The following is a 14,248-nucleotide window of genomic DNA, read 5'->3' on the forward strand; positions in this document are numbered from 1 at the left end:
ATAAAATCTATAGTGGTGACAGATAAACGCTCTCAAAGTAAGTCAAGTTGACTCCAACCATTTCCCCTAATCCTTTAATCATACAATAATGATTGTTTAAATACAGAATGGTGATACATTTTTCTCCTTTTACACAAGCAAGTAATAAACTGCATGTGTGAGTTTTTGAGTGGCACTGGGAGGGGCTGGTGTGGTTGATGTGATTGGTTTGTCTGTTATTATTTTAATGACATTCAGTCTATACCCTCTAAGGACACCGTGACCTAAAGGACACTGTGGGGATTAGTGTGTGTGTATGTGTGTGTTACCTGCTGTTGATGCTCCAATCTCTGTGTCTCAACAGTGTGTGTCAGTGTGTTGATCTCTGCCAGAGCTTTCTGCAGAGCTTCTGCTGGAGACACGGTCTGGATCAACATCTGGCTTTGTCTTTTCAGCTTCTTCTGTTCTACTAGCATCTTCATACACCCACAGAGATAGAGAGAGGGCACATAAAGAACACGTTCACACACACCACTTAATTAATATATTCCAGAAATACATAAATATTCAGAGTTCCTAGAATGTCTATACATTTCGTTCAATTAATTATGAAATCAAATCAAATTGAGCTTTCACCTCATGTGCGAACTTCTCTGCTTCAGAACGCAGGTCCCTCTCAAGCTTTAGATCCTCCTGTAAGGCCTCAAACTCATCTAGAGCATACTTAGAAACTACACACACACACAGGTAAGCATTCAGATGGTCAAGAGTTTGGAGCCTTGATGTCCATGGCAAACAATTCAAACAGACAATCATTGAAATGATTATGGTGCCATGCAAATTCATACTCGACTACTGATGTAGTCAGAACAGGACACTCACTAAATGGCACAGAATTTTAAAAGCATTCAGGGTGTAACCTTAGGTGACCCTTACCCATAATTCTGCTGTCCTCTTTATAGGTAATTTATTTACACTACCATTCAAAAGTTTGGGGTCAGTAAGATTTTAGTCTCTTATGCTCACCAAGGCTGCATTTGTTTGATTAAAAATACAGTAAAAAGAATTTAACAATAATTTAACATAACTGCTTTTTATTTTAATATATTTATAAAATGTCATGTATCCTTCGGATGACAAAGCTGATTTTTCAGCAGCTTTCAGTCTTCTCTTCAGTGTCACAGTTGCTGTTTAATACTTTTGAGGAAACTTTTTTCAGGACTCTTTGAATATGAAGTTAAAAAACAGAATTTATTTAAAATAAAAATAAATGTTTTTACTGTCCATTTGATCGATTTAATGCATCATTGCTGAATAAAAGTATTTCTTAAAAAAGAAAATTGACTCCAAACTTTTGAACGGTAGTGAACGACAACATACATTCAACATGGCTAAAGAACGTAGTGAAGCACCAAGTGCCTTTCAATTTACCATTCTCTTCTATTATAGGCAACAAATGTGCAATGTTCTCAAATTCATCACAAAAATTGGGAAATTTGGGAATGGCTATATTCTTAATTGGAAGTAATTGCATAAAATACTGTAACACTTGTCATTTTAATAACAAGACAAGAAATATAGTAAAGGCTTTGAATGAAGATGTACCAGAGTGTGAGTACAGAGTTTAGGATCAATGAATGTATGGATTGGAAAGCAATAAAAAGAGAGAGAGAGTGGTTCATGTAAGAGGATATAGTAGAGAACAGGAGCACAACTGACCTCTGTTGTATTTTCCCAAGAGCTTCTTTTGTTGGAATGTTTCAGCTATTAAAACAGTATTATCATGTTTCTCTTTCAGGAGCTTAGGAAGAAAGGGAGAGTGAGGGCTTCAATTATTTGGGTATTACTGGTTAATCTGAAACATTAAACACCACGACACAAAGACAACCCCCTCTTTTCTGTTTAATGGTTATTATTCTGAGTGAAAGCTACTTTGAAACATGGCAAGGGTTAACACTAAAGACATTAAGGAGGTGGATCAAAACAGTTCCGCTCAGTCATGATGAGAGGTTTTTACATCCATTAAAACAAGTGAATGATTTTAGAGTGTATATGCTAGGCCTTTTTTTTAAATTATGTACAGAAGATCAACCTTAAAGATGAGTATTGGTTCATTAATGCAGAACCCAAGATTAAATGCCCTTTTTACATACCTCCTGTCTAGTTTGGCAGAGCTGCTCTCTTGTGGTCTCCAGATCGATCACCAGTTGCATCTTCTCAGCCAGGATCACCTCCAATTTATCTCTCAGCTCTACCACGAATGAACAAGAAATGTATTAATAAAAAACTTAACAGTACAAAACAGCCTAAACTGAACAGTCTTGTAACCAAAAATCATGAATTGAGAACTGCAGCTGAGGAGAAAATTATTAGCGAAAAACTCGCTAAAATTAGAGAAACTGTTTCTCACAAAAAGATATTGAATGCTTGTAAGACTTGGAATAAAGCACATGTTGAATGGACTACTTTTACAATGTTTTGTGTTGTATTATGTATTACTTCTTCATATACATAATATCTTGATAGATGGATGGATAGATAGATTAACATCATAACATCATCAATTAACATCATAGCCTCAGAAACTAGATACTTAAAAGGTAAAGTTTCTAATTTGTGCACTAGTAGCAGCACCAAACTGTAAATATAATGACTGCTTGCACGCACTGTCACGTGAGGCTGTAGTAAGTAGTGCACGAAGACGAATGACTCAAAAGCAAACAGTCTTTAATATCATACTCATTAAAACTCAGAAGAATCATGAAAATACGACCACACAACACAGACGATACAGGAACTAAGTTGTAGAAATTATATTTCTTTAATATTATTATTAATTTTAATTATATTCACCTTTAATAAGTAGATACAAAAAGCATAAAGTGATACAAATATTTTAAGCAATACATTGTGGGACAGTGCATTGACCCACCTGTGATGACAATCTGACAGTGGGAGGAGCTGCAGACACCCGACGACTCCTCCTGTGGTTCTTCTTGATCCTCATCATCAAGATTGATGTCAGCGATGACGTCGGCACCAAGACGGGATATATAGAGCATACTCTTCCTCTTCAAAGAACGGTTCTGTCTGTTCAACTGAAAGAAAGATATACATTAGTATACGGTTTTTGGCTGACACATTTAACCAAAGCGACCTAGAGTGCATGCAAGGTATACATCTGAACCCATGACCTTAGTATCAAGCAGTACCAATTGAGCTACAATATCGAAATGTTAACTTGCTAAGTCTTTGTAAAGAGAATGAAAATACAGTTTCTTTCGACAGTGCAAAAAAAATGTGCAAAACCAGCACAAGTTAATCTAGTGAGGGCAATGTCGTCACATTTATAGGAATAATCAGAGATCAAAATGACACCTGTAACACCACAAATGATATAAAACCCAAGCCGGTGATTTTTATGCATTTGCCTCAGAGTGAAAAGATATGAGAAATCAAATCAGCAGCATGTAGACAGACCAGCCCACTGGAACCCCAGCGGGCGCCCATGCAATTCCCCTCAATCACACAGCCAAACACACACAGCACGAACACTCTGGAAAAGAGCAATAATCAAGGGCAAAATAATAGACATTTCATTACAGGTATGCAGGGGCAGCAGCAGCAGACACTCCTGTTTTCATAAATAATTACAGCATTCTATCAGGCACGGACACGAACCCCCACCATCGCAACATGTACATAACTGCATCTGAGGCATTTTTACCTTTTTGAACATCCAATTAAAGTAATTTAAGACTGGTCATTCACACTTCAATTAGGGAGTCCACTTAATGGAAACTCAGAGAGCCAATGGGGGTGGAGGTATGTAAATTAGTCCCGGATGACATTCCGGTCAGAAAGAGAAAAAGAGTGGGAGGCAGGGATAAAATGCCCCCTCTTTAACGAGCCTTTATTAATGACATCCAAGTGAGGACACACAGCACGTGAATCCATTTCCTGATGGCGTCCTTCCTGCTGAATGCATCTTTTAAAAACGCAATCAACAACACATAATACGGGGATAAACACGCAGAAACACATGCACGCTCGCTCTGTGATAATCATCCGGCATTGATGAGAGCGCAGCGGCAAAATTACACAGTGGCAGAAATCAGATGTGCGTCCTGAGGTGGCCAGGCCCCTCATCTCCTCTGATCACACATCAAAACAAAATGTCATGTGTTTGGATTGCACTTTGATTTGACTGCCACCACCCGCGAACCCTCATCCATTACTGCTTAATAATTCAAAATGTTCCAGAGTTTAAGAAATTGATTATGATTTTCTTCTTTTTTGGGGGTAGATGAGGTGTCTGCCAGCCTCGGGTCTCTTGGCAGACAAAATTACAGCCATCATACACAATAAATCATACAGCTGAAATGTAGAGACTTTTTGAGACAATTCTGCTCACCATCCTCCAATCACACCAACCCAAATTTTTGGACTCATTTAAATGTAAATTTGGAACGAGCCAATGCTGTAATTTCCACAACGTATCCTTCGCATTTTCAGAAAGAGGTGAGATTTCTTTTCCACCATGCATACTGAGATGCAAATCAAGTTTTACACACTTGTTTTATAGATATTCACAAGATTAGTTCACAAAAATACAGCAATCACCAAGGCATTATCAATATTTAATTTCCAGTTATTTATTTATTGTATAAGTGGGATAATATCCAGTCAGCTGGTCATTGTGGCAAAATAAACCCAAGGAATGCACCGATATTACAATTCTGGACAATACTGATAAGGCGATTATTATCTTCATGTATAAATAATACATAATAGATAAATGTAGAGTAGAGTATTGCAATTTTTTTTAAATTGTATGTATATAAATTAAAAACAAAACACTAAAAACTAAAATGAACCATTTTAAATGTTTTAACTGATACAATTTATGCATCACAACATTATAATCTCCAGTATGAAAATGATATTGAGTTTAAGATATGCTAATGATTACATTTAACCGCGTTATTAAATTATTAGTGTTTTTAAAGATTAACAAAGATTATAGCAAATGTAAAAAACAGAGGAAATCAGTATCAATAATTAAAAAACCAATATCGTCCACTACCTATAAATGACATTTTTTTAAAAACAATATAGTCCAATACCAATAAATAAAAAAGAAAAAAAAAGAAAAAGTTAAATCAGGCGATAAACGATATGGTACCAATATATTATGCTTTTCTAAGTGGGAATGTTTTGCAATGACTGGCTGACTATGTATTACTGGCATACATTACCGTTCAAATGTTTGGAGTAAGATTTTTTTCTTTTCAAGAAATTTATACTTTTATTCAATAAGTATGCAATAAATGTACATTTTTGAATGTTACAAAAGACCACTATTTAAATAATTACTTTCTATTCAACTTTCTATTCGTCAGAGAATCCTAAAAAAAAAAAAGGTATCAAGGTTTACACAAACATTTCTAAGCAAAACAACCGTTTCCAACATTGATAATAAATGCTAAAAAACCTTACTGTCCTCAAACGGTAGTATAAAACAAAACTCTTGGGAAAATCAACAAGTTTAATGCAATAAAACTAGAACTTAAGAGACCAATGCAGTTGAAAGTGTTTCCTGGCTCCCATTCAATAAAGACAGATGAGGCACTTGAGATAATTCAGCTATGTGCTGAAAGAGCAACTAGTGACAAAAACAACCGCATCCTCAATCAGACATGTGTCCTGACAGATAGAAGTTGAGCAAACCTGTGGAGGCCAAAACCTTGCTGTTAGTTCCACAGACGTGAGGGGTTCGGTGTGGGGGTGTTCACAGAGCAGCCAGGACAAAGGGCATCTGTACCGGTTTTCATGCACAGTGGCCGCCGGCGAACACAGAACAAGCTGGGCAGTGCATTTAAGGATGTCAGGAAACCATTGTTTGGTTAAATCGAGCTTTTATCCAACACATAATGCTGAGGCACAAAACGGCCCAGCTGCAGGTCTATTTCCTCCGCACAAATGAAATGCTCCGCGGTCTTCCTCAACCGCAGCTTTCAGAAACTGTGATGTGACATCTGTGATGGCTTCACATACTTCAAGGAAAAAAATTTATACCTCAAGAGAATACTCTAGAACTACACTAGAAAGTGATTTTCAAGAAATGGCAGGAACAATAATCTTTTCGACCATGCTAAATAACCAAGAACCACAGCGTTTTGTCATCTCAGTCTATTTTGTCACATACAAAAATGAAAGTCCGTTTTCCTTTGCGCGGTAATACGTCTTCTTTTCTTGGAAAAAGAAAGACGTCACACGACAAGCTAGCCTGCTTCTAAAAACGCAGGACAACAGTGTCCTTTTTTAACCTAAAGACTATTTTCTCCTGGTCTTTATCTCTTTTATCTGTGTCTTTATTCCTTTCACTGCTACTGTTCTCTCATTTCTCTCTCTGTGTGTGGTGATCAGCGCTCATCACCGACAGACAGCAGAAGATAGTTGATTCATCCATCAGATAGACGGCAATGAGCCGGTAATCGTTCCCGCTAATTTGCCTCACACCTGGGCTTTTAGAGATCCATTTACCTGCTGAGCATTCAGCGTAGATGCCACTTCACTTTTCAGACCAGACTGAGCCTGAGCGGCGGAACCGAAACCCGACTAAACAATGTGCTGAGCAGGGACTGATGGCAAATTGAATACTTCTGTAATGAGCGGGACCAGTGAGGTGGGCAGGCAGTCAACACCAAGATGCAGGTACACGGGAGGGAAATAGTCTTAAGATAGACTTCAGCATGAACTCAATGGAGTGACTGCCCACATGGAGTACAATTGTGTGTACTTTGCTCAGGATGGAGGAGGAAATAAATGGATGGAATGTTGGATGGATGGAGGCATGATGGATCCCAACCTATTTATCATGAAAGCACAAGCGAAAACATGAGTGTATGATTCTAGAAGTAATGTTCCTAAGAAGAGTAGAGCAAAGAAACAGAAGAAAACAGATATTAGTATAGAATAGAATATACAATAACAAACCAAAACCAAAAGAAGAGAATAGAACCAAAAGAAAACAATCAAATCAAACTAAAAAATGAACACAAATTAATGAAATGCAATAGAATTAAACAAAAACATCAGAATCAAATAAATAAGAACAGAGTAAATTCAAATGAATCAGAACAGAACAGAACAGAGAGGAACAGAAGAAAATGAAATATAACAGAACAGAACAAAGAGGATCAAGTGAAACAGAACAGAACATAATCAACTGACACGGAACAGAATAAAAAAAAAAAAAAAAAAAAAACAGAATCAAATAATTAAAAACAGAAGATAATCAAATGAAAAGAACAGAAGAGAATCAAAATAAACGGAACAGAATGAAATAAAAACAACAACAAACCAGAATAAAATGAAACAGAACATAAGAGAATTAAATGTAACAGAATCAAATAATAAAAAAACTGAATCAAATAAATAATGAACAGAACATATCAAATGAATCAATCAAATCAGAACAGAACAGAATGGAGGAGAATCAAATGAAACTGAACAAAACAGAATGAAACAAAACAGAATATGCTCAAATGACACAGAACTGAATCAAACGCAACAGAACACAACAGAATCAAATGAAAAATTACAAAAGAGAATCAAATGAAACAGAGCAAAAAAAAAAAAGAATCAAATGAATCAGAACAAAACAATGGAGAATCAAATGAAACAGAACAGACGGAATCAAAAGAAACTGAACCAAAGAGAATCACATGAAACAGAACACAAGAAAATGAAATGAACTGATTCAAATCAAACAAAAAAGAACAAAATCAAGTGAATCAGAACAGAATGAAATAAATCATAACATAATCAACTCACACAGAACCAAACAGAACAGAATCAAATAAATCAGAAAGGAGGAGAATCAAATGCAATAGAATAAAACAGAACAGACAATCATAACTTTATTGTAAAACCTCACCTTTGAAGCCAAAGCTTCTACACTCTCTCTGCATGTCTTCTCGATCTCTAGATTCTCCTGAATGTTGTTCACCTCCTCTATCACCCTGTGTGACACTAAAGACAAGAAATGTGTCAAATATTTTGATGGTTTCTTCAATGCAAACACACTACAGTTGTCACTACAGGCAAGCACACGGCTAATTTTCACACACTGTCATGGCACACACTGAAGCAGTCAGAACAGTACAACATCACGACATTCATAGACAAGGTCACAACATCATACAATTACTCTGTCCAGAGCCCTGAAACTGCTCTTTAACAGCTATCATGCTCTCCAGACTCCTCTCACACAAGTTGACTGGGAACATTTGGTGTACAAAACAGCTGGAACTACAGTCTATATGGTAGACACACGATCTCATTAAGGAACTGAATGGTTTGAATAGTTAATGTCACAGCACTTATAGCGGTCTTCTGTAGTGTGACATGTTGTACTTCTAAAACATCTAAAACTAAAAATCGTACAAATTAAAGTTTACGGTAACTAAAAATTATACATGCATTTTCTATAATCTAATGTTAATTTAAAGACTAATATGGACTTGGATTTTGTATCCACCCATCTGTCACTCTATAGGACTATTTCAGTTTTCCAGCATCTGCTGCATATTTGAACTTTTTCCAACAGTGACTATATGATTTTGATACACATTTTCACACTGGAGACAATTGAGGGACTCATACACAACTATTACAAAAGGTGCAAACTTTTACTGATGCTCAAAAAGGAAACGTGATGAATTAAGAGACGAGGGGTGATCATCAGTTTTTTTTTGTTTTTTTATGGTTTCAGAATTTGATCCTACTGTGTGTGTGTGTGTGTGTGTGTGTGTGTACAGTAACTGTCAAAAGTTTGGAAACAAATTTTTTTTACGTTTTTGAAAGAAGTCTCTGTTACACTTTATTTGTAATTATATATTTAAAGGGGTCCTATAATGCCCTTTTCACAAGATGTAAAATAAGTCTCTGGGGCCGTATTCACAAAGAATTTTAAGGCTAAAAGTAGCTCCTAACTGGCGAATTTAGGAGCAACTCCTAAAAATAATGGGCGTGTCTCTCGTAACTTTAGGACTCCTAATTTTTTTGACTAAGAGTAATTCACGAAGCATTTTAGCCCTAAAAGTAGCACCTAAGCCTGGGACAGCTTAAAAGAAGTCGAGAGGACTCCTAACTCACTAAGACCTATTCACAAACCGCTTTTTGTGGCATTTCATGTTGCGATGTTTTGAAATGCGTACGCGACGGCTACAGGAGCTTCCAATCGCGAGGGAACAATTTTGCATTGTAGGCATAATGCAATAACGCCACCAACAACAAGCAAAACTAGGCTACTCATTGCATGTAAACTAATTGTAACGTTTCATTGTGAATCAAATTAAAATGTTCTTCTCTTTGCAAACGTAGGCAGAGGCATATAGTGACAGATTAATTCAATAATGTTGCAAAGATATTGTACAATCCATATGTTTCATTAGGCTACTAGGCTATTTGTTTTGCCTTAGGCTACTGTTTATTCATTTAGGCTATTTATTCAGTTATTCATCATCTTCCGTCCTTCACACTACTTGTGTAGCGCACGCATTCTCAGACCTGTCACCTGTCACTCATCATCGTAGGGGAGGTGTTTGGAATAATTTCAGCGTTACAATCATCAGCCAATCAAGGTGGTCACTTCAGTCAAGCTCGTGCATGAGTAATGACGTCATCCATAGCAACGAAGACTCACTCTTAGTTTAGGAGTGGTCATTTTTTTTTACTAAGAGTAGGTCTGAAAGGCGTTGTGAATAACTTTTAAGAGAAAACTCCTAGCTAAAATCTATTAGTGCGATTTAGGAGTACTCCTAGTGGTAAGATAAAATGCTTTGTGAATACGGCCCCAGATGTCTCTAGAGTGTGTATGTGAAGTTTTAGCTCAAAATACCCCACAGATATTTTGTATAGCATGTTAAAATTTTCACTTTTTGACATTGAGCAAAAATGCGGCATGTTTGTATGTGTCCCTTTAAATGCAAATTAGCTGCTGCTCCCGGCACAGAGGGCGGAGCTTCAAGAGCTTGTGTGTAAGTAGCTCTGATTACCTCACACAGACACGCACTGAACATTTCAAAAACTTTTAGCCTTTTATGTTCAAACCGGTGTCAGACAAAGATGGAGAGACTAAAGAAGAAGTGACAACATGTAGAATGCGACAGGACATTTCTGAATGGTTAGTTGATAAATTTATGTAGCTGATGTGGAGTTAACTATCTTCAAGTCATTCATTAGCATATTCTGTCTATCTATAAATCGCATTTCCGGGGCGGGGTTTATGTAAATTTTAGGGTTAGTGATGTCCCTACTCCTTATCATTCTTTGCTTTGAACTTTGAGCGTTGTAACTTTGCAGATGTTGTTTATGCTCAAACAGCAACATTACACACTAACTAAAGTTAGAAAAGTTAAATCATAATCAACCACTCCTTTAAGTACAGAGTAATATTAATTAACAACATGTACTTACTATAGGGTTAGGGTAGGATTAGGATTTGGTTGAGGGTTAGTTGCATGTAATTATGCATAATTTACTGTTACTATGGTAAGTACATGTAACATATGTAACAAGGACACTGTAAAATAAAGTGCTACCAAAGACTCTTATGCACACCAAGGCTGCATTTATTTAATACAAAATATTATTAGAATATATACAATAAATGTTTTCTATTTTAATATATTTTAAAATGTAATTTCTTCTAGTGATGATAAAGATGCATTTTCAGCATCATTACTCCAGTCTTCAGTGTCACATGATCCTTCAGAAATCATTCTAATATGCTGATTGGCTGCTCAAGAAACATTTCTTATTAATATCAATATTGAAAACAATTGTGCCAAAAAAAATGTGTGGAAATGGTGATACTTTTTTCAGGATTCTTTGATGAATATGAACAGCATTCATTTGCATTTATTACATTTATTAAATAGAAATCTTTTGTAACATTATAAATGTCTTCACTGTAACTTTTTTTCAATTCAATACATCCATGATGAATAAAAGTATTAATTTATCTTTTTTTAAATCTTACCACAAATCTTTTAATGGTATCATGCTTTCCACAAAAACGTTTTTTAACATTGTAATATTTCGCAATATTTTACTGTATTTTTTATTAAATAAATGCAGATTTGGTGAGCATAAGACACTTCTTTCAAAACACGACCCCAAATATATCTTGATGCTGAAAAAATGTCCATCTTGTATAGCAACATCTTTTCAGACTCTCTTTTCTGTTGAATCACCAAGCTCCTTGGCCTTCATACAGCTATTGTCTGCTGTGTAGATCTGTTCAAGTCAGCTAAGTCCTGTCCTTCATTCAGATCCTATAGGAATGGGAGACTGAGATCAACGCAAGCCTGTCTAGCCGAGCTTAATAGATTTTATAGAGCTTAATAATTAACAGAGTTATCTCTGGAGTCTCCTCTGCAAATGCAAGAACATTCAAAGGCCCACGGTGTCTCTAAAGATTCTCTCCTTTCGAAGATATTTGTAAATGCTCAAGATTAGTCTCTCGCGCACAAAAAGAGACCAAAAACAAGACGGATTGAAAGGAAACTTTCAAAATTCAAAAACGCAGTCAGTCTGATGAGCAGCCGCAATCTATCAGCTTCCAAAGAGGCGGAAGATGGGGAGATGGAAGAGGCAGACGCTCTTAACGCCCGGAGCTCTTACCTTATTTGTGTCCGTAATCACCAGAGACTGGCCACGGACCAGCTCACAGCCTCTTAACTAATTACACATTGTGGTTGAGAGGCAAAAACAGGAATTAGCACCATCACGGCCAGCGGCTGCCTCCCAATGACACCTAATTAAAACTTGATGAACGCCCGTGTCTGCGATATCCAAGTTCCCGCTATAAGCCTTTCCCTGTCACTCATTAAACAGTACTTAGCTGCCAGTTGGTTTCCCTCCACCCCATCTTTCATCTCTCTCTCTTTTGGTAGTACTAGCACTAAGTGACAGGTTAATTGTAATAGCAGCTACACATAAACCGGGCTAAGTGTGAGGCAGTTGCGGAGCAGGAGGGGGAGACTTCACACGTCAGGCTTGGCAGCTTTAATTGTAAGTTTTAGCCTCCCCATCAACGTTACATCTTCAAATCTCTTTCTTCTCGCGCCGTTCCTCGTGCACGCGTCCTCTCAGAGACAGACAGTGATTGCGTGCACGAGGACGCGGAGTATAATGCTATCGGGCCTGCGTGTTGGAGAAGTGAATTAGAGCCTCTGATGCTGTTTCTACAGCGCCGAGCTTGATGAGGGGGCAGATGCCTTTGTGGTCTTATCATTAGAACACAATGGTCATGTTGTCATCAACCTTGCCATCTCCAATTGAAAAGACATGATTGTGTGTTGTGGGCTTTTTCCTTGCTCACTCGCTCGTTCGCTCACTGCTCCCCCCCCACCCCCACCTAGTCAGCCTCCCTCTCGGTCGCTTTGCGCTGAATAGAAGCAATTTTCCGAGAGCTATGAAATCACGTAATAGCTCCTAATATGCAGCTGCTCTGCTAGAAGCTGCAGCCACTATTTAAGTGGAAGTCATACACAATACGCGGTTATGGCGGAGGAAACATGAGCAAAGGCCAAGATTATTCACAAAAACACACGCTCTTCTCTATCAAATAATGACCTATTTTGTGCATTAAAATGAGAATGTAATGGATTTTTTTCCCCTCCTCTCCAACACCGGCGACCATTTTCTGTGCTTTTTAAAATTTCGCCTTTTAATTCACATGTTTGAATTTCATGTTTCCCCAGCGAAGAAAAAGAAGGTGACATTTGTATAGATGTGCGAGAGAGGTGAAGTGCGGCGATTTGGCGAGGGAGGGACCGCAGAAAACCCCATTTGAGACTGAAACCTGTCGCTTTTCCCCTCATTCGGGTGTGTGTGATTGATATCAACTAGGGAAGCTCCGATTAGGATTTTTGCAGCTGATACTGACTACCGTTTTCTTGTCATCATGATCGGCCGATACCGATCTCCATCTTACAAGCTTTATATAAGTGACATATAAGCTCTCTGTTGACTTTAACTGTTAACCCCTTACACCTTGAAGGCATTTTTAATGATTTCATGTGATTTCAAGTGGCATACTTAAAAGTAATGGTCTATAACTCTACAAAAAAAAAAAAAAGTACATGATCTTATTTGATAGGAAGCCTTTCAAATTTTGAAGAAAATAGATTTTGAGCATGTTTGGAGGTTATGATGTTACTACACTGCTGAGAAAACCACAAAAAAAGTGATGCAATTTATTTAAAGCTACACCGTGTAGGATTTTCTCCCATCTAGCGGTGAAATTGTTTATGACTACCAACTGAATATTACTTTCAAGCCCCTCCCATTCCGAGGGCGTTTTAACTCCTACGGTGGCCGTATAATTCAAATCTGCCGGCAGTCGCGAGTAATCTCCCCCTCGCATTCGTCACGGCGCCACTGAGTGTAAAAATGCGAAAGGCGAAGCTTGAATTTCCAGGTATGTCCCTCTTTGGCTAATGTATTTTCAAGATGGAGCCGCAACATAGTTGCCGCCATTCAAGCGACTCGCTCGTATGTATTCTAAATGGCAGATTCTACGCTTACGAGAATACTTGATTAGTTGGTAGAAGTAATTACACATTAATGAGCACATATCATTTTGAAAGAACAAAGTGTTTTTTGCTAAGAATCAACTTAAAAATTACACAGTGTAGCTTTAAAGAGTGTTTTAATGAACATAAGAACTTGCATGTGTAAACACCACAAAACATAAACATATTTATAATTACATAGAATAAGTAACAAGTAATAATAATCTTCCAGCGGTGCGCTCCAATTTTTTCCCAAATCACTGAAGTGACGTCGACGTCCGGGTTAGCAGTAGCATGAGCCGTCAGGCAAGTGTTATTTAAATAAACTCCTAATGTACTTACAAACTTTCCAATGCCTCGTTTTATGAGTACAGAACCTATTTGTACTACTGTAGAAGTTTGGTACCATTCTGGGCATTATTAGTGGGGTAATTTACAAGATACAACCTTGGATCCATTAGCGCCTGCACTAAACCATCCGGCTGATTTCTCTAAATAAGCTCTAACTTTAATAATGTTCGACCAAGGTAAAAAAGGCTTCGGGGGGGGGGGGGGGGGGGGGGGGGGGGGGTTTAGCTCGAGGTCATGGTGCAACGGACCCTAGGTTGAAATTACTCCGAACCATCCCTTTAATGTTGTTTATATGTCTATGTACTGAAAGCTCATTTTTTGAGATAACC

At 37.5% G+C, this 14,248-nt stretch overlaps 1 protein-coding gene across 1 annotated transcript in view; it reads right to left on the reverse strand.

Annotated features, from left to right (window-relative positions):
- Nucleotides 1-14,248, reverse strand: part of shtn1 (shootin 1) — a 28,878-nt gene that overhangs the window by 10,832 nt on the left and 3,798 nt on the right. The window contains exons 4-9 of the mRNA XM_084393218.1: nt 7,922-8,016; nt 2,912-3,077; nt 2,133-2,230; nt 1,699-1,780; nt 616-710; nt 309-455 (exon numbers count right to left, since the gene is read on the reverse strand). Coding sequence (XP_084249344.1) covers nt 309-455; nt 616-710; nt 1,699-1,780; nt 2,133-2,230; nt 2,912-3,077; nt 7,922-8,016 — 683 coding nt within the window. The remainder of the gene's footprint in view (nt 1-308; nt 456-615; nt 711-1,698; nt 1,781-2,132; nt 2,231-2,911; nt 3,078-7,921; nt 8,017-14,248) is intronic.

This window comes from Rutilus rutilus (assembly GCF_951802725.1).
Source record: "Rutilus rutilus genome assembly, chromosome: 21".
NCBI lineage: Eukaryota > Metazoa > Chordata > Actinopteri > Cypriniformes > Leuciscidae > Rutilus > Rutilus rutilus.